Below are 27,307 nucleotides of genomic sequence, written 5' to 3'. Positions count from 1 at the left end.
CCTTAGGGTGGGCAGGCATCTTAATGCCTTACCTCCCATAATATGGGGGGCAAGTCAAGTTGGGGAGGGGGGGCTGCCCCCTAAAGGGGGTGGCGTGGGGTAAAATTCACCCCTACTGAAACAATTGGCCCTACATTTAAATGGGTAGCTAATCTCAGGCTCTAGGTCACAGATCAGATTGCTGTGAGTGTGATTCATTCTGGATTGTGGAATCATCCCGCAAATCTTAAAATCCCAGGGTGCCAGCGTACTGATAACGTCAGTGACCGGTTTATGTGTATCTGTTATAAGAGGGTTCCTGTGGATATTAGCTCTTGGCTCTGTCTAGGCGCTCTTGGCTGTAAGGCAGGAGGTTGTAGATTCAGGCGCTCACTCCCGAGAATCTCGACACTCCAGTGCTGTACGGGTCAGCCAAACATCAAAACCGGGACCCATTGAATCGCCATGGGATGGCAGGTGCTCCATGATGATTGACACACTGTGCGACCAATGGCAGATCTCTGGGGGAGGAGCTAGATCTGTTCCGTAGATCATTTAAAAGGCGGCATCCGCAATGGAGCCATCGGTGCCAAAAAGGTTGTGACCCCCTCCCACGTGGATGTCAAGGGAGCAGTGAGGGGGGGAGGGGGGGGGGTTACAGGTCTACTGCCGGCATTGTGATGGGTGTTGACAGGAAGGACATTTCACATCGATTTTCTTCCCATAGGTCCAGTTTAAATTTGACAGAAAGAGGAGGGGCCATAAGACCGAAGAACAGAAGTAGGCCGTTCGGCCCATCAAGTCAGGAAATGTGAAAAGCGGGACGTTTGAACAATTTTTAGGAAATTGTTGGAACGCCGGGAAATTTAGTGAATAACTGGGACCAACCCGGCAAAAGATTTGGCCAGCCTGAGTACTGAGGGAAGACTGTACTGTTGGAGGTCCTGCCTTTTGGGTGAGATGTTCAATTGAGGATCCATCTACTCTGAAGTACCATTATTCTAAAAGGCCAGAACTGTTGCTGACAATTTCCTGTCAGCAACCATCGCTAAAAGATGTTACCTGGTCATAGGTCTGTCTTTTTATTCTTTCACGGGATGTGGGCCTCGCTGGCTGGGCCCGCCTTTTTTGCCCATCCCTAATTGCCCGCGAACTGATTGGTTTGCTCGGCCATTTCAGAGGAGGCAGTTAAGAGTCAGTCACATTGCTGCGGGTCTGGAGTCACGTGTAGGCCAGACCGGGGTAAGGACGGCAGATTTCCTTCCCTGAAGGAACATTAATGCACCAGATGGGATTTTACAATAACCAATAATCGTCTCATAGTCACCATTACTGAGACTAGCTTTCGATTCCAGATCTTCTTAATCAAATTTAAATTCCACCAGTTGCCGGGGTGGGATCTGAACCTGCGACCCCAGTGCGCGAGGAGAGCAGTGTCCTCGGTTCTTACTTCAGATTCCAGCACCCGCAATATTTTGCGTATCTTACCCCAGAGCGTTACCCTGGGCCTCTGGATTACTAATCCAGTGACATTACCAAAACACCACCGTCTCTCCCGCTTTATTGCTGTATATGGGATCTTACTATGCAGAAATTGACTGCTTATGGGGGGTTGGTTTAGCACAGGGCTAAATAGCTGGCTTTTAAAGCAGACCAAGGCAGGGCAGCAGCATGGTTCAATTCCTGTACCAGCCTCCCCAAACAGGCGCCGGAATGTGGCGACTAGGGGCGCTTCACAGTAACTTCATTTGAAGCCTACTTGTGACAATAAGTGATTTTCATTTCATTCATTTTCATTATGGTTGTGAAGTGCTTGGGATGTCATTAGGACATGATAGCTGTTATTCTCAATTTCTGTACATTCTTTATATATTTCTAATATATATTCTTATACATATTATTCTATGTAATATTATATATATTCTTATTATATATATGACATATCTTGTATTCTTATATATAGAATTCTTACTTTCTAATTAGAGGATCTCTCTAATTATATCTCCAGAGAAAACAATCCTAATTGATTCAATCTCTCCTCAAACGTCCGTCCCGCCATCCCAGGGATCAGTCTGGTAAACCTTCGCTGCACTCCCTCTAGAGCAAGAACATCCTTCCTCAGACAAGGAGACCAAAACTGCACACAATACCCCAGGTGTGGCCTCACCAAGGCCCTGTATAATTGCAGCAAGACATTCCTGCTCCTGTACTCTAATCCTCTCGCAATGAAGGCCAACATAGCATTTGCCTTCTTTAACGCCTGCTGCACCTGCATGCTTACCTTCAGTGACTGATGTACGAGGACACCCAGGTCTCGTTGCACATTCCCCTCTCCTAATGTATGGCCATTCAGATAATAGTCTGCCTTCTTGTTTTTGCTACCAAAGTGGATAACTTCGCATTTCTCCAAATTACACTGCATCTGTCATTCATTTGCCCACTCACTCAACTTGTCCAAATCACACTGAAGGATCTCTGCATCCTCCTCACAGCTCACCCTCCCACCCAACTTGGTGTCATCTGCAAATCTGGAGATATTGTATTTTGCTCGCTGATCTAAATCATGAATATACATTGTAAATAGCTAGGGTCTGAGCACCGATCCCTGCAGTACTTGACTAGCCACTGCCTGCCACTTTGATAAATACCTGTTTATTCCTACTCTGTTTCTTGTCTGTGAATCAGTTATCTGTCCATCTCAATAAAGTCCATCTCAATACACTACCCCTAATTTTACACACTAATCTCTTCATTGAAACACTTCTGAAAGTGCAAATATATCACATCCATTGGCTCCCCCTCATCAACCTGACTAGTTACACCCTCAAAGAATTCCAGTAGATTTGTCAAGCATTGTTCCCCCTTCATAAATCCACGCTGATGGGTACGCACGGCTGCCACTGTTCGTCAGTGATGGAGGGGGTGAATGTTTGTGGATGGGGTCTAATCAGGTGATTGCTTTGTCCTGGATGGTGTTGAGATTCTCGAGTATTGTTGGAGCTGCACTCATCCAGGCAAGTGGAGAGTATTCCATCACACTCCTGACTTGTGCCTTGGAGATGGTGGACAGGCTTTGGGGGTCAGGAGGTGGGTTACTCACTGTAGGATTCCTAGCCTCTGACCTGCCCTGGTAGCCGCAGTATTAATATAGCTAGTCCAGTTCAGTTTCTGATCGAAAGAGAAAATCTCAGCAGGTCTGGCAGCATCTGTAGGGAGAGAAAAGAGCTAACGTTTCGAGTCCGATGACTCTTTGTCAAAGCAGAAAATGGCAACCCCCAGGATGTTGATTGTGGGGGATTCAGCAATGGCAATGCTAAACTTACCTCTGCACCCCCAGAGGAAACTGCTTTGCAATTCAGTGAGGGGGAATAATGTGGCGGGGGGCTGGATAACCGTATTAAAATGCATTGAAATAAGGCATCTCTCTGACGGCGAATGCAAGCACAAAATTACCCTCCTGGTCTTGCTGCATTTGGACATGGACTGCGTCGCTATCTGAGGAGTTGCGAATGGTGCTGAACATTGTGCAGTCATCCGCAAACATCCCCACTTCTGACCTTATGCTGGGAGGTCATTGATGAAGCAGCTGAAGATGTTTGGGCCGAGGAAACTACCCTGAGGAACTCCTGCAGTGAAGTCCTGGAGTTGAGATGATTGACCTCCAACCACCACAACCATCTTCCTGTGTGCCAGGTCTGGCTCCAACCAGTGGAGATTTTTCCCTCTGATTCTCATTGACTTCAATTTTGCCAGGGCTCCTTGATGCCCTATTTGGTCAAAGCTGCCTTGATGTCAAGGGCAGTCACTCTTGCCTCACCTCTTGGCATTCAGCTCTATTGTCCATGTTTGAACCAAGGCTGTAATGAGGTCAGGAGCTGAGTGACCCTGGCAGAACCCGAACTTAGCATCCGTGAGCAGGTGATTGCTGAGTAAGTGCCACTTAATAACACTGTAGATGACCCCTTCCAGCATTCTACTGATGATGGATAGTAGACTGATAGGGCGGTAATTGACTGGGTTGGATTTGTCCTGTTTCTTGTGTACAGGACACACCTGGGCAATTACCCACATTGCCGGGTAGATGCCAGTGTTGTGCACAGTTTTGGTCCCCTTATTTGAGGAAAGATGTCGTGGCATTGGAGGCAGTTCAGAGGAGGTTCGCTAGATTGATTCTAGAGATGAGGGGTTTGTTGTATGAGGGGAGATTGAACAGTTTGGGCCTATACTCTCTCGAGTTTAGAAGAATGAGAGGAGATCAAATCGAGGTATACAAATGCTGAAAGGTATGGATAAATAGACGTGGAGCTGATGCTCCTGCTTGTGGGGCATCCTAAAACGAGAGGTCATAATCTTAGAATAAGAGGCGGCAAATTTAAAACAGATTTGAGGAGAAACTACTTCTCCCAAAGAGTTGTGAATCTGTGGAATTCGCTGCCCCAGAGTGCAGCGGATGCAGGAGCAGTAAATCTAAGGAAGAGTTGGACAGGTTTTTAATTGGTAATGGATTGGAGGGTTATGGAGAACGGGGAGGACGGTGGAGTTGAGGCCGAGATGGGATCAGCCACGATCACATTGAGGGTGTTTAGGCTGCGGAAGCTAAATTGCCAACTCCCCCTCCTGGATCATGTGTTCTAGGGAGGAGATGCTCTGGCTGATTTCACAATCCAGCTCTTGGTCTGTAGCACTGTAGGTAGCAGATGAGGAACATATCAGCCACGATAGAATGGCGGAGCAGACCCGATGGGCCGAATGGCCTAATTGTGCTCCTATATCTTATGAACTTATCGCTGTACAGGGACAGCTTGGCTAGGGGCACAGCAGATTCTGGAGCACAGGTCTTCAGGATTATTGTCAGGAGCCATAGCGATACCCAGTACCCAGTGCCTTCAGATGCTTCTTGACGTCACGTTGACAAGGTCAGCATTTGTTTCCCATCCTTAATTGCCCTTGAACTGAGTGGCTTGCTGGGCCATTTCAGGGAGCAGTTATGAGTCAACCACATTTCTGTGGGCCTGGAGTCACATGTAGACCAGACCGGGATAAGGACGGCAGATTTCCTTCCCTATTAGATATTAGTGAACCAGATGGGTTTTTACAACAATTGGTGATGGTTTCCTGGGTTACTGAATTTAAATTCCACCAGTTGCAGGGGCAGGATTTGAACCCATGCCCCCAGTGGATTAACCTAGTCCTCTGGATTGCTAGTTCAGTGACGCTACCATGACACCACCACCTACCCCGCTTTCCGTCTCCGTTCTGGAGAGGATAAGCAGGTTGGGAACTCAGCTTAAGATTCAGTCCGGTGGTAAGGTTCCCAACGGTCTGGTTTGCCCTGAGACAATGGCTGGGGCCCGGGACGGAGTCCGTGGGCAGACCTTCGGAGTTTAGTTTTCGGGGGGGTGGTCAGGCGTTGGGGAGTTTAGGTGGGGGCAGCTGACGACAATGACATCAACCTTACCAATGTTGAGCTGGAGGAGGTTTTTTGAGTCTAGCTGCATGCCGGACAAGCATCCTGACGATACAGAGGCCTGGGTGGAGTTGGGAGAGGTAATGGTGTGGAGCATGGAAGAGGAAACATTATTGGAGATAGTCTGACCACAGCACAATGGATAGGAAAGGAACCAGGCAAGGGTTTACCGCACCGCCCTCCTCCTGCGCCAGCGCCATCCATAATGTTTCAGGAAAGATAGCCATGAATGTTTTTGGCGAAACAACATGTTCACAGGACAGAGAGGTTGGAGATGGAGTAAGGGTTTGCAAAAAGGGAAGGGTCAACAGGAGGATTTTTATTTTTTTATGAGGAGGGAAGTGATTTTCAAACGGAAGACTGGAAATTTGGAGAGAGGGAAGCACTGACCCTGCCAGGTAGCATGGCAGCCAGGAAGCTGAATTGCGTAACGCAACCATGAAGCGATCCTACAGCGTGAACAAGGCCAACCACCTCCATGAGTTTGTTTAGCAGATAAGAAGGAAAATAATAGTTTTGTGTTACACGCGTGTTTATCCCAACAAGCTCATAGCGTGATCATAATTCTGCTCGATGGTATCAACAGAGCAAACAGGCTGGTAACACAGGGCACCTCCCAATGTAAACAGCACAGAGGGTAGAAGGGTGCCAACCTGGCCAACCATGTATTTTTGTCCCTTGCCATTTTCTCCGTTGCTGCGCCTTTAGTTGTTCCGTTGGAGTTCAGTTCCATGACTCTTGGTCAGTTCCCAGCAACTTGCTCAAGAGGCCGTTGCTTAGTGATGGCCCTCAACCTCGAGGCTATCTCACAGCTTAACCCTTTCCTGCCCTCACTCGCCACCCTCCCTCATGCACAGTCGCACAAACACGCACACGCACACAATGGGCTGTGTTCTCCTTTCTGACACTATGGACGGGATTCTCCGACTGCCGACTGCAAAATCGCATTTGGCGACCGGGCGGGGAATCCCCTTTTGATTCCGAAATCAGGGGCGGCGCCTGTTTTCAGATGCTCCGCCCCTTTTAAAACAGCATCGTCGCTGAGTGCGCCGCACGCCATTGGGACGGCCTCAGGACGTCACCTGAAGGCCCTCCCCCAATGGGCCGACTTCCCGAAGGCGTGGATCACTTGTGGTCTGAGGTTTCGTCAACCACGCGTGGCGGCTGCGGACTGTGTCCAGCGCCGCCACAATTGGGGGTGGGGGGGGGGGGGGGGGGGGGTGGGGGGCGGATTCCACTGGCCAGGGGGGCTTTGGTAGGGGCTGGGGGTACTGGTGGGGGGGTGGTCCTGGGGGGTTACATGTAGACCAGACTGGGATAAGGACGGCAGATTTCCTTCCCTATTAGATATTAGTGAACCAGATGGGTTTTTACAACAATTGGTGATGGTTTCCTGGGTTATTGAATTTAAATTCCACCAGTTGCAGGGGCAGGATTTGAACCCATGCCCCCAGTGGATTAACCTAGTCCTCTGGATTGCTAGTTCAGTGACGCTACCATGACACCGCCACCTACCCCGCCTTCCGTCTCCGTTCTGGAGAGGATATGCAGGTTGGGAACTCAGCTTAAGATTCAGTCCGGTGGTAAGGTTCCCAACGGTCTGGTTTGCCCTGAGACAATGGCTGGGGCCCGGGACGGAGTCCGTGGGCAGACCTTCGGAGTTTAGTTTTCGGGGGGTGGTCAGGCGTTGGGGAGTTACATGGGGTCACTATGGACGGGATTCTGCCGCGAGAGGGGTTACATGGGGTCACTATCTGGAAGGTCGGGTCCGCGCGTGGCCGGTGCCATGTTGCACCCCCAGCCTGCACCGTATGCCGGTACCCATACCGGCCACCATGGCCGGGTGCCCTGGCCACTGAGGCCGCCAGCCACCCACCCCCTGGGCTGCATACATTGGGCACTTTAGTGAAGGGGCTCCTGGGACACACAGCTGCTCTGGTACAGCAGGTGGAGGTTGGAGCACCGGAGGGGGCGGGCGGTCGGAGGGCGGGCCGATCCCAGGGACTCGCTGCCGTCCAGACGGGTTTCGGGCTTCTGGATCGGACTGTCCCATCGGCTGTGGAGACACAGTCACAGAGCCGGGGACTACATGAGGGGTTGTTGGCGAGTATCCAGCACCTGCAGGTGCAGGTGGAGGAGTCCAACCGCGTGCAGGAGCAGGAGGTGGTGCCGGTCATGCGTGCCACCCATGCCAACACCACACGGGTGTCGTCCGTGGTGGAGGTATTGGGGGCGATGGTTTGGTTACGGATCAGTGTGTCCAAGGCCTGGGGCACTCTGTGTAGGCGCTGGCCGAGGCCCAGGACAGGGTTTCACCTCACAGGCGACCATATCCCAAAGCCACCTGGAAATCGCAACGGTGCCCCTCAGCATGGTCCAATCACAGCAGGCCGTAGCTGGGAACGTCGGCGGCATTGCCGGGGCGCTGGCCAATGTGGCAAAGACACAGAGGGAGATGGCGCAGTCACGGGCTGATGTGACACAAACCCAGAAGGTTGTGGCACAGACGCTCTGACGGTTAAAGACTTTTAAGCGGGAAAGAGTCCTCAATCTATCCAGTCTGAGTTTGGCATCATTTTCAGAGAGGTGGGTTTATGTCCTGCCGTGGGAAGCCGGGTTCCTTCATTAACATAAATCAGACTCAGAGCAATTGGGAACGTGATTTAAATGTAACTTTTGCTGTCTGGGTTTCTCCGGGACGTTGGTAGTGAAAGGGGTGAGGGGCATTGTTCCTGCAAGTGAATGGCATTTTCCAGCACTCATTGTGGGCCAAGAGGAGCAGCAGCGTTCATTCCCTGGTCCTTCATGGGATCCTTACAGCTTTCCTCCTGCTGATAACGGCCCCTCTCTCTCTCTCTCTCTCTCTCTCTCCCTCCTCTCCCTATCCTCAGCCTTACCTTCCAGAATGGGGGAGGAATAAGGGGGGATATCATAGCCCGATCCAGAGGGCAGCAAAATGTACGTACAGTTAGTCAAATGAAGGACAAAACAAACCTTTCTGTAAAATAAAACAAATTCGAGCGAGCAGGAAAAATGTAATGTATATAAGTAACAACTGTTTATATAAATATGAGAAAAGCCAATAAAAAGATTTTTTAAAATCCCCTAGTCGCCACACTCCGACGCCTGTTCGGGTACACAGAGGGAGAATTCAGAATGTCCAATTTACCTAACAGCACGTCTTTCGGGACTTGTGGGAGGAAACCGGAGCACCCGGAGGAAACCCACGCAGACACGGGGCAAATGTGCACACTCCACACAGACGGTGACCCAAGCCGGGAATCGAACCTGGGACCCTGCCGCTGTGAAGCAGCAGTGCTAACCACTGTGTTACCGTGCCTCCCTCTACCCTTCCTCCCAAATTGTGGCCTTTTCCCCCTCACCTCTTCTGATTCTGCCTCCGAGAGCCTTGGCGAGACCACACCTGGAGTCCTGTGTACAGTTTTGCTCTCCTTACTTAAAGAAGGATGTACTTGCCACAGACAGTATGCGACAAATATTAACCAAATGGATTCCTGGGATGGTGGCAATGTCCAATGAGGAGACTGGACTTGTATTCTCTCAATGATCTCATAATCCTTACAGGACTTGACGAGGCAGATGCAGGAGGGATGTTTCCCCTGGCTGGGTAGGGTGGGGGATGGTCTAGAAACAGGGGCACAGCCTCAGAATAAAGGGAGATGAGGAGGAATATCTTTATTCAGAGGGTGGGGAGTCTTTGGAATTCTCTACCCCAGCATCTTGGGCAAGCTCCGTAGATTTATGGATATTAAAGACATTCGGGGATATGGGGATGGTGTGTGAAGATGGCATCGAGGTAGACAATCAGTCATGATCTAGTTGAATGCTGAATACAGGGTTAAAGGCAGGATTCTTGGAAGTGTGGAGAAACAGAGGGATCTTGGGCTCCACGTACATAGATCCCTCAAAGTTGCCACCCAGGTTGATAGGGTTGTTAAGAAGGCGTATGGTGTGTTGGCTTTCATTAACAGGGGGATTGAGTTTAAGAGCCGCGAGGTTTTGCTGCAGCTTTATAAAACCCTAGATAGATCACACTTGGAATATTGTGTCCAGTTCAGGTCGCCGCATTATAGGAAGGATGTGGATGCTTTGGAGAGGGTGCAGAGGAGATTTACCAGGATGCTGCCTGGACTGGAGGGCGTGTTTTATGGAGAAAGGTTGAGGGAGCTAGGGCTTTTCTCACTGGAGTGAAGAAGGCAGAGAGGTGATTTGATAGAGGTGTACAAGGTGATGAGAGGCATGGATAGAGTGGATAGCCAGAGACTTTTCCCCAGGGTGGAAATGGCTGTCACGAGGGGACATAATTTTAAGGTGATTGGAGGAAGGTATAGGGGAGATGTCAGAGGTCGGTTCTTTACACAGAGAGTGGTGGGTGTGTGGAATGCACTGCCAGCGGAGGTGGTGGAGTCAGAGTCATTAGGGACAGAAACTGAAAGAGTGGTGTGGGAAAGAGGGGTTCCTTTTCATGGGACACTGGCATCAGTTTTGGGACAGGGGGGACCTATACCGTTGGGATGGTCTCCACCTGAACCGAGCTGGGACCAGTGTTCTGGCGAAAAGAGTAAATAGGGTGGTCAATAGGACTTTAAACTAGAGATTGGGGGGGAAGGGAAAGTCAGGGAACCAAGAGGTGAAGTAATCAGTGGGAAGCGTAGCTGCTTAGGAATACAAAAAAGCACAAAAAGACAGGAGAGGTTACGATAGTCCCCATCCCACAAAATATAACACAGTGTATGGAAAGGCTCAGTAAACCAAGGTCCACCACACTAAGAAAACAAAAAGGGACGGTCAATAGAGAATTAAAGGTGCTATATTTAAACGCGCGCAGTGTACGGAACAAGGTAGATGAGCTTGTGGCCCAGATTGTGACTGGCAGGTATGATGTGGTAGGCATCACAGAGACGTGGTTGCAGGGGGTTCAGGACTGGCATTTAAACATCCAGGGATTCACAACCTATCGAAAAGACAGAGAGGTGGGCAGAGGGGGCGGGGTTGCCTTGTTAATTAGGAATGAAATTAAATCAATAGCACTAAACGACATAGGGTCAGATGATGTGGATAGAGATGAGGAACCACAAAGGCAAAAAAACCATAATGGGAGTTATGTACAGGCCTCCTAACAGTGGTCAGGACCAGGGGCACAAAATGCACCATGAAATAGAAAGTGCATGTCAGAAAGGCAAGGTCACAGTGATCATGGGGGACTTCAATATGCAGGTGGACTGGGTAAATAATGTTGCCAGTGGACCCAAAGAAAGGGAATTCATTGAATGTTTGCTGGAGGGCTTCTTGGAACAGCTTGTGATGGAGCCCACGAGGGAACAGGCCATTCTGGACTTAGTGTTATGTAATGGGCCAGACTTGATAAAAGATCTTAAAGTAAGGGAACACTTAGGAGGCAATGATCATAATATGGTAGAATTCAATCTACAATTTGAAAGAAAGAAGGTAGAATCAGATGTAAAGGTGTTATAGTTAAATAAAGGTAACTACAGGGGCATGAGGGAGGAACTGACGAAAATTGACTGGGTGCAGAGCCTAGTGGGAAAGACAGTAGAACAGCAATGGCAGGAGTTTCTGGGAGTAATTGAGGACACAGTACAGAGGTTCATTCCAAAGAAAAGAAAGGTTATCAGAGGGGGGATTAGGCAGCCATGGCTGACAAAGGAAGTCAGGGAATGCATCAAAGCAAAAGAGAAAGCCTATAATGTGGCAAAGAATAGTGGGTAGTCAGAAGATTGGAAAGGCTACAAAAACAAACTGAGGATATCAAAGAGAGAAATAAGGAAAGAGAGGATCAAATATGAAGGTAGGCTAGCCAGTAACATTAGGAATGATAGTAAAAGTTTCTTTAAATACATTAAAAACAAACGGGAGGCAAAAGTTGACATTGGGCCGCTCCAAAATGATGCTGGTAATCTAGTGATGGGAGACAAGGAAATAGCTGAGGAACTAAATAAGTACTTTGCGTCAGTCTTCACAGTAGAAGACATGAGTAATATCCCAACAATTCAGGAGAGTTGAATATGGTAGCCATCACAAAGGAGAAAGTGCTAGAGAAACTAATAGGTCTAAAAATCGATAAATCTCTGGGCCCAGATGGGCTACATTCTAGAGTTCTAAAGGAGATAGCTGAAGAAATAGTGGAGGCGTTAGTTATGATCTTTCAAAAGTCACTGGAGTCAGGGAAAGTCCCAGAGGATTGGAAAATCGCTGTTGTAACCCCCCTGTTCAAGAAGGGAACAAGAAAAAAGATGGAAAATTATAGGCCAATTAGCCTAACCTCGGTTGTTGGCAAGATTCTAGAATCCATCGTTAAGGATGAGATTTCTAAATTCTAGGAAGTGCAGGGTCGGATTAGGACAAGTCAGCATGGATTTAGTAAGGGGAGGTCGTGCCTGACAAACCTGTTAGAGTTCTTTGAAGAGATAACAAATAGGTTAGACCAAGGAGACCCAATGGATGTTATCTATCTTGACTTCCAAAAGGCCTTTGATAAGGCGCCTCACGGGAGACTGCTGAGTAAAATAAGGGCCCATGATATTCGAGGCAAGGTACTAACATGGATTGACGATTGGCTGTCAGGCAGAAGGTAGAGAGTTGGGATAAAAGGTTCTTTTTCGGAATGGCAACCGGTGACGAGTGGTGTCCCACAGGGTTCAGTGTTGGGGCCACAGCTGTTCTCTTTATATATTAACGATCTAGATGACGGGACTGGGGGCATTCTGGCTAAGTTTGCTGATGATACAAAGATAGGTGGAGGGGCAGGTAGTATTGAGGAGGTGGGGAGGCTGCAGAAAGATTTAGACAGTTTAGGAGAGTGGTCCAAGAAATGGCTGATGAAATTCAACGTGGGCAAGTGCGAGGTCTTGCACTTTGGAAAAAAGAATAGAGGCATGGACTATTTTCTAAACGGTGACAAAATTCATAATGCTGAAGTGCAAAGGGACTTGGGAGTCCTAGTCCAGGATTCTCTAAAGGTAAACTTGCAGGTTGAGTCCGTAATTAAGAAAGCAAATGCAATGTTGTCATTTATCTCAAGAGGCTTGGAATAGAAAAGCAGGGATGTACTTCTGAAGCTTTATAAAGCACTAGTTAGGCCCCATTTAGAATACTGTGAGCAATTTTGGGCCCCACACCTCAGGAAGGACATACTGGCACTGGAGCGTGTCCAGCGGAGATTCACACGGATGATCCCAGGAATGGTAGGCCTAACATACGATGAACGTCTGAGGATCCTGGGATTATATTCATTGGAGTTTAGGAGGTTGAGGGGAGATCTAATAGAAACTTACAAGATAATGAATGGCTTAGATAGGGTGGACGTAGGGAAGTTGTTTCCATTAGCAGGGGAGACTAGGACCCGGGGCACAGCCTGAGAATAAAAGGGAGTCACTTTAGAACAGAGATAAGGAGAAATGTCTTCAGCCAGAGAGTGGTGGGTCTGTCACAGAGGGCGGTGGAGGCCGGGACGTTGAGTGTCTTTAAGACAGAAGTTGATAAATTCTTGATTTCTCGAGGAATTAACGGCTATGGAGAGAGAGCGGGTAAATGGAGTTGAAATCAGCCATGATTGAATGGTGGAGTGGACTCGATGGGCCGAATGGCCTTACTTCCGCTCCTATGTCTTATGGTCTTATGGACATTTAAGTGACTCTTGGACAGGCACATGGACAGCAGTAAATTGAAGGGGTGTAGGTTAGGTTGATCTTAGATTAGGATAAATGGTCGGCACAACATTGTGGGCCGAAGGGCCTGTACTGTACTGTTCTATGTTCTAATGATGGAACAGACTGTGGAGGGTTGAATGGCCTACTCCTCTTCCTCACTCCCTTTCCCTCAACCACCCTGATCTCAGGCCTTCTCCCATCCCAATCTCCCTCCCCCCACTCCTTGAAGCCATGATTTCTGCCCTAGCCAATTCCAAATTGCCTTTCTCTCCCTCATGTCCCAGCCTCTGGCCTTCCGCTCAAGTCCTGATCCCTAACGTTTCCATCCGGACTATTCCCTGTCACTTTTCCTGGTTGCCGGTCGTGAGGCAGAAGCAAACCATTAGACTGAGGCCCAGCTGTAAAATTCAGATGGATCGCTACATCTCCAGTCTCCACACGATCCCCAGCCATTTTCGACCACTCCCCGCCTACCCACTGCATTGCTCTTTGTTAACGATCAGAGACATCGATTTTAGATTTGAGCAGAACAGGGGACATGCTTAAACAGAGGGTCCAAGGTCCGAGTTCTAACTCGAGCTCAGAGATGATTCCTCTTAAATTTGAAAAAGAGAAGGAATGTGGCGATCCATCTCGGAGCGATCAGCAGTACGGTGCTCGAGCCACATTCTGTTTACCGCCCCTGGGATGTGGAGATCTGGAGTGTGTCATCTGGATCAATACTGCTCACTAATAAAAAACAGATGCGTGTCACTTTCCAATCTGTGGGAGGCAGCGAGCTCCCACGCAGTCTGACAACAGTTACTGGGGATCTTTCGATGGTCAGTGTAACTCATTTGCTAATAAGGAAATATCTACAGGGCTATTGCGAAAGAGCGGGGGAGTGCGACTACGAGGAGAGCTCATTCAGAGTCCTTCATGCGGTTTGATTTGACGATACAGTTGTTTGGTTAGACAGACGAGTGTGTGTGTGAGTGTATAAGAATGTGAATATTTACATATCAAGTCTATTAAAGTCTGGAGCAGTGAATCATGCGTCACCCGCTTGTTTTTGAAGGTGGGGCGTGTCATAAAGCACCCGTTTGCACGCATATTGTAGTCCAGATATATGGGTAACGATGGTAGAGGCTCCAACGTTGTCTCCATCACGTGGCTGACCAGGAGTCGCTCCCGTTCTCAGCGGCTGCCATTGGTGTGTGTGTGTGGGGAAGATTTGCAGGTCGATACCCAACCTCTTTGGCTACATTATGAATGCGCCCTCCTCGGTCATCAAGTCCTGGATGAAACTGGGACCTGGACCTTCCGACGCAGAGGCAAGGAGGCTACCCACTGCGCCCCAAGACCTCCTATTGCTTGTCGTTACTTAACACTCGATTCATTCATTGACGGGATGTGGCCGCCGCCCGCCGGGCCAACATTTGTTGCCCATCCCTAATTGCCCGACGAACTTACACTTGAACCTCCCAATGGGGAGGAGGAGGCCACTCGGCCCCTCGGGTCTGCTCCGCCACACGATACGACTGTGGCTGATCTGATTGTAACCTCAACCCCACATCCCAGCCTCATCACCCCCCACCCCCCCCCTTGCTGATCTATCCACCTCTGCCTTAAACATATTCAAAGATTCTGCTTCCACTGCCCTTTGAGGAAGAGAGTTCCAGAGAGTCTCAACCCTCTGAGAGAAAAGATTTCTCCGCAGCTCCATTTTAAATGGATGACCCCTTATTTTTAAACAGTGACCCCTAGTTCTAAATTCTCCGACAAGAGGAAACATCCTCTCTACACCCACCCTGCCAACACCCCTCAGGATCTTAAAGGTTTCGATCAAGTCGCCTCTCACTCTTCTGAACTCCAGTGGACACAAACCTAACCTCGCCAATCTTTCCTCACAAGACAACCCTCCCATTCCTGGTATTAGTCCAGTCAGCCTTCTTTGAACTGTTTCTAATGCATTTACATCTTTCCTTAAATAAGGAGACCGATACTGTACACACTGCTCCAGATGTGGTCGCTCTCACCAATGCCGTGTACAACTGAAGCAAAACCTTCCTACTTTGTAATCCATTCCCCTCACAATAAACAATGGCATTCTGTTAGCTTTCCTAATGACTTGCTGTACCTGTGTACCATTCATGTACTAGGACACCCGGAGCCCTCTACATCTCAGAGCTCTGCAATCTCTCACCATTTAGACAATAATAGGCAATTTCACTCATTATAGTCCATTTGCCAGACTTTTGCCCACTCACTTAAACTATCTGTGTCCTTTGAACTGAATGGCTTGCTCGGCCGTTTCAGAGGGCAGTTAAGAATCAACCACATTGCTGTGGGTCTGGAGTCACCTGTAGGCCAGACCGGGTAAGGACGGCAGATTACCTTTCCCAAGGGCATCAGGGAACAAGGTCGGCTTTTGTGACAATCTGGTAGTTGCATGATCATTACTGAGAGTAACTTTTCATTCCAGACGCTATTTAATTGATTCAAATTACATTCTCCTACTGTCATAGTGGAGATTTGAACCGAACGGCCACGCTGCACCCGCAATGCAGCGCGCCATGGTGCAACGTGGCCGATAGAAGCCAGGAGATCCCGCTCACGGGATCTACCCGGCTCGCAACGCCTCGCAAGACCTATCGCAATCTCACAAAATGTTGCGATGTGAATCCCGCCTATTGTGGGCGGGATCACTGTTTGGCAAATCTGCATATTAGAGCGAGACAGCTAGTCTCACTTTAATATGCAGTTTCCCGGGGCACCCGAGGCATTGGGATCTATCCCCTTCACCTCGGAGACCATGGGTGAGCGCTGTGCAGTGCAGTTTCTCCACAATCGCTTCTCGGCCTTTTGGCTAAGATCAAGTGTAGTCTCATTTGATCGAGGGAAGCTGAGGATTTCGATTTCGATGTCGATCGTGGATTGGAGAACTCGGAGGGATTGAAGTCGTCAAAGACGAAACGTTTGGAGCTTGGCTGCTATTGGTGGATCTACATGCTGGCCTAAGCCTCTGGTTTAGGCCTAACGCCGATACAGTTCAGACCCAACGTACGAGCTATGGATGCAGCTGCATCCCGACCACCAGGCTGGGGAGTGCGAAACACTGTCCGAGTCACAGTGAAGAAAGCGGAACAGGAGTAACCTGTGGACCGGAAATTCTCCGTGAAGCGGGTGCTGCTCGAGTGTTGTGGGTTTAAGGCAACAGATATCTTCTGCTTGCAAAAATTCCCCAACAATGGATATTTTGATGTCACCTTCAAGAGCGTCGCAGCATGCATCAAATTCTTGAACGTCTTCAAGGAAAAAGGTAATCAGAGTCCCCTGTCGATCCTGACTGCGGAGCCTCTGTTTACGCTACCGGCACAGCGAAATCGGGTTGTTACACTGCACACGTACAACCCCCACGTCCCCGTGATGTGCTCACGTTCCTCGCCAGGTACGCTGAGCTGAAAAGTGACAGCGTGCAACTGAAAGACACCATTGGCATCTGGACAAGCGAGCACCAGATCAAGGTGACTCTGAGAACAGACAGCGATGAAACCATCCTGCATCCCCCCTCCAGTTTCGCCATTGGAGGAAATCGTGGCTACCTCTACTACGTGGGACAGCCACGAGTATGCCACACCTGTGGCAAAACGGGGCACGTTGCCGCAAACTGCAGTGTGACCTTCTGTAAAAACTGCAGGCAGGAGGGACACATGACTAAGGACTGCAAGGAAGACAAGTGCTGCAACCTGTGTGGGGAGGCCGGCCATCTTTACAGGGCCTGCCCGAAACGCGGGGCGACATATGCACAGATCATCAGCAGCGGAGTTAAAAAGGCGACCAGAGAGGAGGTGCATACACCCTCCACCGAAAAAGACACCACGGCTCAGAATGAGGAAAAGCAACAGAAGAGCCCCCAACAAAAAGAGGAGGCCCCAGCACCTCCTGACAACCCAACCCCAGTCCCATCTGATGAGGAACACTCAATGGAAGAGGAAGAGGATGGGACAAAGAATAAAGAGCCCTGGGAAACAGTGAACAGGGACAAACGAAAGCGGAAACAAAAAAACAAACTGAAGAACCCCCCGAGGGGTAGTGGCAAAAGGCGACACCTCTCAGCCGGCGCACTTAGTGCCGACACCTCCTCCGATGAGGGAAAACAAGACAAGAATCGGCCTCAAATAAAGAGGCAAAGCACCAACGTGGAACGGAAGGCACAGACCCCCCCAGACCACAGACCGGGAAGAAAATAAAACCCGCCGAGACAATCAACCTCTGGCTCATGGGAACAGCAATATGACCAACGGCCACCAAACGCCGGACATCGAAAACGAGGTCACAGACCAACCCCCGAAAGTAACGAGCAGCAACAATCCAGGCGAAGACCGGCCTGCAACCCCAACACCTACTGACTGCCACGACGAACGCCAGGGCTACACCACCCCCCCCAATGCATCTGCATCAAGTTCACGGGGCCAGTGCGGACCAGAACATTTTTCTCTGCCCTGCAACTGTGCTAAAGTTTGCGAGCACCACCGGCGTGCTGGGGAACATCCAACAGCTGGAACAGCCAACTGTATAGACTCTGGACTCTTGAGACTGGTAAATCTACCTTTTTACAATGGGTTTAAAAATTGCATCCATAAATGTGCGAAGCATCAAAGATACTTCGCGGTGTGTAGCCACACTCAACTATTTAGCAAATGTGAAAGCTGACCTACTGTTCCTGCAGGAGTGCGGAATTCCGCACCTCAGCAACTACAGGCGCTGGTCGAGCTGGTGGTCCCACGGGCCATCCAACTGGTCAGGAGGAAACGACTGCCGCTCCTCCGGCCTGGGTATTCTGCTGCGGGGAGGCAACTTCACCATCTCCGACGTTAAGGAGGTGGTGGGCGGGCGCCTCCTCGTAGCAGACGTCAAATACAAAAACACCCCTCTCAGACTTATTAATGTGTACGCCCCGGCCGTAAAAAGTGAGCGGCTGGCAGTCCTTCAGCAACTCCCACTGCTGTTGGCCACCTCCAAGCCAGTCATCCTGGGTGGTGACTTCAACTGCATCATCGATGCGGCTGGACGATCCGGCAAAGCCGACAGCAAACTAGACGCTACGTCCAGACTCCTGATGGAAACGGTAAAAGACGCCAAGCTGCTCGACGCCAAGCTGCAGGGTTGCTGCAGACGGAGCGCAGCGTAGATACACATGGTCACGGCCAGACGGGTCCGTCCGCTCCAGGATAGACTTCTTCTTTGTGTCCCGAGCTTTCACGGTCAGGTCCACCGACGTAAGGCCGGTGTTCTTCTCTGACCACTGCCTCCTACTGGCCGACTGCCACCTGCAGGAAGACCAGGGTGTAGGCAGGGGGACATGGAAGCTAAATGCAAAACTGCTGACCCCTGAGAACCTCGAGGAACTCAGGAGGGATTACAAGGGTTGGAGAATATCAAGAGGCTTTTCATCCTCAAGGGCATTCAAAAGGTGAGAGCGAGACGAGGGGTCATGTCCAGGCTCCAGAAAAGTATGCAGAATTTGCTCCAGCTCCAGTCGATGGGGGTGGATGTCAAGGAGGATCTCCAAGAGGTGAAGAGCCAGCAAGCCTCGCTCTACACCTCGGAGGCCTCCAAGGTTATCTTCCGTTCCAGAGTCCGCTCCGTGGAGCAGGACGAAAAGTGCTCACGCTTCTTCTTCCAAAAGGTGCACAGAGAGACCTCTGTGATCAGCAGCCTGAAGGAAGAAGATGGCTCTGTAAAGTCATCGCAGTCTGACATCCTGAGGATCAGCCAATCCTTTTATACCGGACTGTATGACCTGAAGCCAACAGATAGCACTGTTTCCCAGACCTTCCTGTCGACTATCACGGAGGTCATAGGCGACAGCGAGCTGGAAAACCTGGACAAACCACTAACTCTGGACGAGCTGACAAAGGCCGCCATGTCCTTCGAGACGAGTAAAACTCCCGGAAGCGACGGCTTACCGGTTGAGTTGTATTCAGCTCTGTGGGACTGGATGGGCCCAGACCTGCTGGAAGTGTACGAGAGTATGCTTCTGGAAGGCAGCATGTCAGATTCCATGAGGAAAGGCATCATCACCCTCATCTACAAGCAGAAGGGGGAAAGGGAAGAAATTCGAAATTGGCGACCCATTTCACTGTTGAATGTGGACTACAAAATTCTAGCCAAGGTCATCGCCAATCGGGTCAGGTCTGCTCTGGAGTCGGTGATCCACCCTGACCAGACCTGTGCTGTACCCGGCAGGAAGATCTCTGATAGCCTCGCGCTACTCAGGGATACGATCGCCTACGTGCAGGACAGGAGGGGCTACTCAGGGATACGATCGCCTACGTGCAGGACTTGCCTCATCAGCCTTGACCTGGAGAAGGCTTTTGACAGAATATCGCACACCTACATGATGGATGTGCTCTCCAAAATGGGGTTTGGGGAGGGAATTCGCAATTGGATCAAACTGCTCTACACAAACATCTATAGCACCGTCTCAATCAATGGGTGGGAATCAGAAAAGTTCCAGATCAAATCTGGAGTCAGGCAGGGCTGCCCTCTCTCCTCTGCCTTTTTTGTGTGCTGCATAGAACCTTTTGCCGAGTCCATCAGGAGGGATCCGGGTATAAGAGGAGTGACGATCCCAGGCAGTGGAGGCATGCAAGTCAAGGCCTCCCTGTACATGGACGACGTTGCCGTCTTCTGCTCGGATCCTCCGTCTGTACGCAGGCTCTTGACCACCTGCGACCAGTTTGAACTGGCCTCGGGAGACAAGGTAAACCGTGGCAAGAGCGAGGCCATGTTCTTTGGGAACTGGGCCGACCGGTCCTTTGTCCCCTTCACTGTCAGGTCAGATTACCTGAAGGTGCTGGGGATATGGTTCGGAGCTGCTGGGGCGTGCACCAAAACCTGGGAGGAGCGCATAGGAAAGGCAAGGCAGAAACTGGGCTGGTGGGAGCAACGCTCCCTCTCCATTGCGGGCAAAACCCTGGTCATCAGGTGTGAGGTACTCTCGGTGCTACTGCACGTGGCGAAGGTCTGGCCCCTAACCCGACCCTACGCCACAGCAGTCACCCGAGCCATCTTCAAATTCATCTGGAGATCCAAGATGGACCGTGTCCGAAGGGACACCATGTACAAACCTCTGGAGAAGGGAGGGCGGAAGGTACCCAACGCCTCCCTCATCCTGTTGGCCACCTTTGTGTCCAGCTGCATCAAGCTGTGCGTGGACCCCCAGTATGCAAACACCAAGTGTCACTACATACTGAGGTTCTACCTGTCCCCGGTGTTGCGAAGGATGGGCCTGGCCTCATTGCCGCGGAACGCTCCAAGTAGATGGACCGTACCGTACCACCTGTCCTTCGTGGAAAAGTTTTTGAAGAAAAACACCTTTGACCACAAGGCAATGAAGCAGTGGTCAGCACGTAATGTCCTCGAGGCCCTCGGGGAAAAGGAGACCGTGGAGGACGTTAGATGGTTCCCTGAGCAGACTGCCAGAGTCATCTGGCAGAACGCCTCATCACCAGAACTTTCAAACAAGCACCAAGACCTAGCTTGGCTGGTGGTGAGAAGGGCCCTCCCTGTCAGATTCTTCATGCACACCCGAAGGCTCTGCGCCAATGCACGCTGCCCTCGGAGTGGCTGTGGGGGAAATGAGACGGTCACCCACCTCCTTATGGAATGTGCCTTTGCAAAGAAGGTCCGGAGAGAGATGCAGTGGTATTTGTCAAGGTTCATCCCGAGCAGCTCTGTGACACAGGACTCTGTGCTCTACGGACTGTTTCCAGGGACACACACCGAGACAAATATCAACTGCTGCTGGAAGGTCATCAACTCGGTGAAAGACGCTCTTTGGTCTGCCCGAAACTTGCTGATCTTCCAGTGCAAAGAATTGTCCTCGACAGTGTTGCAGACTGGCACATTCCAAGGTCCAGGACTACGTGCTGAGGGACGCACTCAAGCTTGGGGCAGCTGCCGCCAAGGCGCAATGGGGAAAGACCACTGTGTAAGGTCTTTCCAGCCAATGTACACCGAGGGGCGGGTAACAGTGTAAACCCCCCTCGGTCTGGGTCATTAACACTCCAATGTATAAAAGAAACATGACAATGTAAATGTTGAAGAAGGAATTGTAACGTAAAGAGCGATATGTGTATAATATTATCAAAATTGAATGAAGAAAGTCAAGGGAATGTGTAACTCTGATGGAAATGTACAGTCAAGACAATTCAAAATGTTCTGTAATGTTTAGTATAGATTTTATGAATAAAGTATATTTTTTTGAAAAAAAAAGTTCTCCAAAATGGGGGACCAGGCAGAATGGCACTCATGGGGGTCTCCCAGGGGATTGGAGGCCCCCAGGTGCTTGCCCTCTGTGCAGGGTGGACCCTAGCACTGCTGGTGTCAGCCTGGCAGTGACACCTGGGTACCAGCCTGGCACTTCCAAGGAGCCCAGGTGGCATTGCCAGCAGGCAGGGGCACTGTAAGAGTAGCAGGTTGGCACTGCTAGGGTGCCAGGCTGGCATTTTTCACGTGATTGGGTGGGGGGTGCCCTGCACAGGTGTTGGGGTGCGGCTGCACAGGTGTTGGGGTGCTGGGGGGGGGTGGGCATCAGGGGCTCCAGAGATCAGGATGCCATTTAGAAATGGAGCTCCTCAGTGTACAAACAGGGCTATGCGCGGCTCCGGCCACGTGATCTTTGCTGAGGCCCCGTATCTAACCCGAGTGACGTTTGACAGCATTGTGATCCTCGCCGTTGTGAGCGCCGGGAAACATGCGGCTAACCGCGCTCGCTATGGGACTTTGTTCCCATTTAGTTAAATCGCGCCCCATGTCTCCGGATCATTGATCCCGGTCTCTGTATTAATAGTCCACCAACATACTGTAAAGACCACATTAATAGCTAATACAATATTAAATATAATTGAAGATGCAGTACCTGCCTATCCACCAATCTGCCAAATAACCAATTGTTGTCTTTGCCAGTAACCCATTTGGTTTTATAATCATTGGACAGCTGAAATGAAATGTGTCCCAATAAGCTGGAACTTTGGAGTTTTAGTAGAAAGTGAAAATGTTCTAAGCTTTCAGGAATGTCTATGACAGACAATCGTTCTCTACTTCTCACAGACTGCTTTACTGGCACCGTTTGGAAGAAAGGTTTAACCCAACTCCAGGCAAAGGTTTAACCCAACTCCAGGCAAAGGCAAAAGAGCCGACAGCATTATTTTGAAGTAGAGTTCTACCCTGTGTCCTTCAACCAACATCATAGAATTTGTACAGTGCAGGAGGAGGCGATTTGGCTCATCGAGTCTGCACCGACCCTCCGAAAGAGCACCCCACCCAGGCCCACTCCCCCCCGCTCCATCCCTGTGACCCCACCCAAGCTTTGGACACTAAGGGCCGTTTAGCATGGCCAATCCACCTAACCTGCACATCCGCGGACTGTGGGAGGAAACCCGAGCACCCAGGGGAAACCCACGCAGACACGGGGAGAATGTGCAAACTCCACACAGTCAACCCAACGTCAGAATTGAACACACACAGTGGCTAGCACTGCTTCCTCGCAGCTCCAGGGTCCCGGGTTCAATTCCGGCCTCGGGTGACTGTGAAATTAAATTCCACCAGCTTCCATGGTAGGATTTGAACCAATGCCTCTGGAACATTACCCTGAGTTTCCAGGTCAGTTGTCCAATGATACTACTACTAAACCACTACCCTCTGCAGAAAATGGCTGCCATTTCCCCAACATCACAATTGACTACATTTCATATTGGCTGCGAGGCAATCTGGGGCTTTTTGTGTCATGACATGCACTGGATAAGTGATTCTTTATTCCTTTCCTCTCACTCCCTCCCTCATGGGACCCTTTTCCCTGACTGTATCGATGGGAGTGTTTTTGGGACAGTGCTGCGGGGTACAATCCCCCCCCAGTGCAGGTCGCTCACCTGTCTCGGAGCTCTGATTTTGCGTGGCAACCTTCAGGAGACACTCCTCGTGTAGCTGTATAATCTTCAGCGCAATGTTGCAGGATGCTTGCATGCACCAGATCTGGAGACGACACAGACCCATCAGAAGCTGCATCTTTCCAAAGGCGACATGTCACAATCAGGTGCAAACTCTTAACTTGTCCTTCCTCCCTGCGTGCCCGCAATGGACACATTGACACATCCGGGTACAGGTACAGGTGGTGCGCACGGGAGTGCCGAGCTACCAATCTACACAGCCCAGCACCTTCACTTCATTTTAAAGATAATTGCTGCTGAGGCTGTTTAGCATAGGGCTAAATTGCTGGCTTTTAAAGCAGACCAAGGCAGGCCAGCAGCGCAGGTTCAATTCCCGTATCAGCCTCCCCGAACAGGTGCCGGAATGTGGCGACTAGGGGCTTTTCACAGAACTTCATTTGAAGCCTGCTTGTGACAATAAGTGATTTTCATTTTCATTTCATAATTGGCAAAATAAAGACCAAAGTTGGAGACGAGGAGAGCTTTTAAAAACGCAACCAGCTTCTAGAATCAGGAATTCCCTGCGTCATAGGTCGTGCGAACATAAGTACATATGAACAAGCGAATTAGAAATGAGAGAAGGCCATTCAGCCCATCAAGCCTGCTCCGCCATTCTATAGGATCATGACTGATCTGATTGTAACTTAAACCCCACATTCTATCCAGTCCCAGATATGCTTCGACCCACCTTCTTAGTGAAGAATCTGTCTGCCTTCAAAATATTCACTGACGCTGCTTCTAATGCTCCCTGGTGAAGAGAGTTCCACATACTCACCACTCTCGGAGAGCAAAACAATTCTTCCTCATCTCAGTCTTAAATGCTCCCTTATTTTTAAACTGTGTCCCCCTAGTTCTAGTCTCTCCCACACGGGGAAATCATCGCTCGGCCTCCACCCTGTCAAGTCCCCTCAGGATCTTGTATCTTTCAATAAGATCACCTCTCATTCTTCTAAACTTCAATGGATACAGGCCCGGGCCTGTCCAGCCTTTACTTGTAAGATAGCCCCCTGCCATTCTTCACCCCCCTCCCCCCCCCCCCACTCCCACCGCTCTAAAAAGGTCAGCGTCGGTCACTTCGTTTAACCCTCAAATTAAACCAACTGCCAGCATTTCTAAACATAGGTGTTTGTCTCGAGCCTGCTTTTTGCAAGCAGCCCTGAGACAGAAGGTTTTTCAAAAAAAAAGTGCTCTGCATCAACGGAGTCCAATCTTCATCTTTTTATTAGGACTTTTATCCTCATCTTTCTCGAAGGATTGTTGCCCGGGTAGCTTTTTAAAAATGTATTTGTTCATGGGATGTGGGCGTTGCTGGTTCGACCGGCAATTATTGCCCACTCCTAATTGCCCTTGGACTGGGCAAGCAAGCATAGCTCTCCCAAATGTCCATTCTTCATAGTGCGCTATTCGACTGTGGGAGCCTCACTCCCACATTCACACATCACCTTGTAAAGGGTGTGAGGGTGGTGTGGACTTTGGATGGGAATCAGGAGGGTAGGGGGTTGGGGGGGAGTGACCTGGTCTCCTTCTGATCACCTGCTCCCCATCTCTGTAATCTCCTCCAGCCCCACACACTCCCCAAGGGCTCTGCGTTCCCTCAATTCTGGCCTCTCGTGTGGGGTTGCGCTCGGGATGTTTTCTTCCACCGAGGCGCTAGATCAATGCAAGTTTCATAGATTTCATGGAATTTACAGTGCTGGAGGAGGCCTTTCGGCCCATCGAGTCTGCACCGGCCCTTGGAAAGACTACCCTACTCAAGCCCACACCTCCACCCTATCCCCGTAACCCCACCTAACCTTTTTTGGACATTTAGGGCCATTTAGCATGGCCCTAAATCCACCTAACCCGCACATCTTTGGACTGTGGGAGGAAACCGGAGCACCCGGAGGAAACCCACGCAGACACGGGAAAATGTGCAGACTCCGCACAGACAGTGACCCAAGCCGGGAATCGAACCTGGGACTCTGGAGCTGTGAAGCAACTGTGCTAACCACTGTGCTGCCCAAAGTTGTTGCTGTCTGCCTCCTCCGGTGCCCTTGGCCAGGTGGCATCTAAACCGACTGCACCCACTCCCAACTGGAACACTCCTACTGGCGATAGCTCCAATCTAGATCTGAGCAGGACAATCCAGAGGCAAGCTTGGGGAAATACTGTGATGGTTATCGGTGGAACCCACCAAGTCTAACAGGACAATAAAAAGTGATCAACAGTGAAACAAAAATGATGGGAATTAAATCCAGTCGCTGTATAAATAAAACACACACCTTCTGTGCAATAATCAGCGAATAATTTAAAATGATGTTTAATAAAACGACATACACAAACTTAAGCCTGTTACAATCCAATTCAATTTCACCATATTTATGCTCTGATATTAGTTCAGTTTCAGATTACACCAGGTATCATTTAAGTGTCCTTAGTTTTTCTGATCTCCCTGCATTTTGGACAGCAGAATAACAGGGGCTGAATTTTAAACCGGTGGAGTTTACAAGGTGATTGGTGACTTACCCCCGGGATTCCGCACTGCATGAGCAGCGCCGCGACCAGCAGGACGGAAACTTGACCCAACTTCATTGCGCCGCTCGCCCGGAGTTGCGCTGCCCCTTCAGCGGGACCGGCAGCGATGGTCCGGCACTCCCGGCTGACCAGCACCAGCCTGCCTCGGCAAAGCTGCCGCTGCTGGCGAATGGGGAGGGGACATCTTCGCCCAACAAATCTCTGAAATCAACTTCACAACACACAAGGACCTTTCTCAGCCCCCCTCCCTCCTCACCCCTCCCTGTGATCTGAGCCCCAGGTTGGACTCTCTTCACTCCTGCAATACATGCAGCTCCCTTCCTGCTGATTGACAGCAGCAATGTGCAGCCAGGGAACCAGGCTTGTCTCGCCTGCTGCCAATGGCAGCTTGAAGAGGGGGCGGAACCCTCAAGGTGGTGGGTACCCCCCCCCCCCCCCCCCCCAAAGTTGTGATTGTGCATTGGGAGATGTTGGTTGGATCAGGGTTGTTTTTTTTGCACCCAGTTACAGAGAAATCACAGCCCAAAAACAGCCCCGTTCACCTCGGAATGCTGCAGGTGCAGAAGGGTCACATTGAGCTCCAAACGTTAACCCAGCCCTGGCTGCTTTCTCTCTCCACAGGCGCTGCTCAGACCTACTGAGTTTACAGGTGGCACGGTAGCATAGTGGTTAGCACTGTTGCTTCACAGCGCCAGGATCCCAGGTTTGATTCCCGGTTTGGGTCACTGTACGGAGTCTGCACGTTCTCCCCGTGTCTGCGTGGGTTTCCTCCGGGTGCTCTGGTTTCCTCCCACAGGTCCCAGAAGGCGTGCTGTTGGGCAAATTGGACATTCTGAATCTCACTCTGTACCCGAATAGGCGCAGGAATGTGGCGACTAGGGGCTTTTCACAGTAACTTCATTGCAGTGTTAATGTAAGCCTACTTGTGACACTAATAAAGATTATTTATTATTATCCAGCGTGTTCAGCTCGAGGCTTTTCCCCCAAAGCTGGGCACCAGGTGCCGGAAAATGGGATGGTGCTTGATGGTCGGCGCGCACACAGCAGGCCGAAGGGCCTCTTTCGTGTGCTGTGAAATCTCTATGGGGGCGATTCTGTGCCCTCTGTCTCCATCCGTGAGAGCCCTCTCTATCGGGGGGCGCAGAGGTTAGTTTAGCCCCTCCCCCCCCTCCCGGGAGGGGCAGTGTGAACCGGTGTATGGGGGCAGTGCCAGGGCAGGAACGTAGTGGGAGTCCCATGGTGGGTGGGTGAGTTTACATGTTGTGGGCAGGGGTGCAGATATTTGGGGAGGGGATCTGCCGACAATGTCCAATTCACCAAACAAGCACGTCTTTCGGGACTTGTGGGAGGCAACCGGAGCACCCGGAGGAAACCCACGCAGACACCGGGAGGAAGTGCAGACTCCAGAATGGGCAGCATGGTAGCACGGTAGGTAGCACTGTTGCCTCACAGCTCCAGGGTCCCAGGTTCGATTCCCGGCTCGGGTCACTGTCTGTGCGGAGTCTGCACGTTCTCTCCGTGTCTGCGTGGGTTTCCTCTGGGGTGCTCCCACAAAGTCCCGAAATACATGCTTGTTAGGTGAAGTGGACATTCTGAATTCTCCCTCTGTGTACCCGAACGGGCACCGGAGTGTGGCGATGAGGGGACTTTCACAGCAACTTCATTGGAGGGTTAATGTGCAA

The 27,307-nt window shown here is 50.4% G+C and overlaps 1 protein-coding gene across 1 annotated transcript in view; it reads right to left on the bottom strand.

The window, feature by feature from the left end:
* LOC140424738 (vasoactive intestinal polypeptide receptor-like) overlaps positions 1-25,875 on the bottom strand; it is an 86,781-nt gene extending 60,906 nt beyond the window's left edge. The window contains exons 1-2 of the mRNA XM_072508086.1: positions 25,617-25,875; positions 23,055-23,157 (exon numbers count right to left, since the gene is read on the bottom strand). Of these exons, the coding sequence (XP_072364187.1) occupies positions 23,055-23,157; positions 25,617-25,682 (169 nt within the window). The 5' untranslated portion in view covers positions 25,683-25,875. The remainder of the gene's footprint in view (positions 1-23,054; positions 23,158-25,616) is intronic.
* Positions 25,876-27,307: the final 1,432 nt, after the last annotated feature.

This window comes from Scyliorhinus torazame, chromosome 6 (genome assembly GCF_047496885.1).
Source record: "Scyliorhinus torazame isolate Kashiwa2021f chromosome 6, sScyTor2.1, whole genome shotgun sequence".
Lineage (NCBI taxonomy): Eukaryota > Metazoa > Chordata > Chondrichthyes > Carcharhiniformes > Scyliorhinidae > Scyliorhinus > Scyliorhinus torazame.
This window is presented reverse-complemented; position numbering and strand designations above follow the sequence as displayed.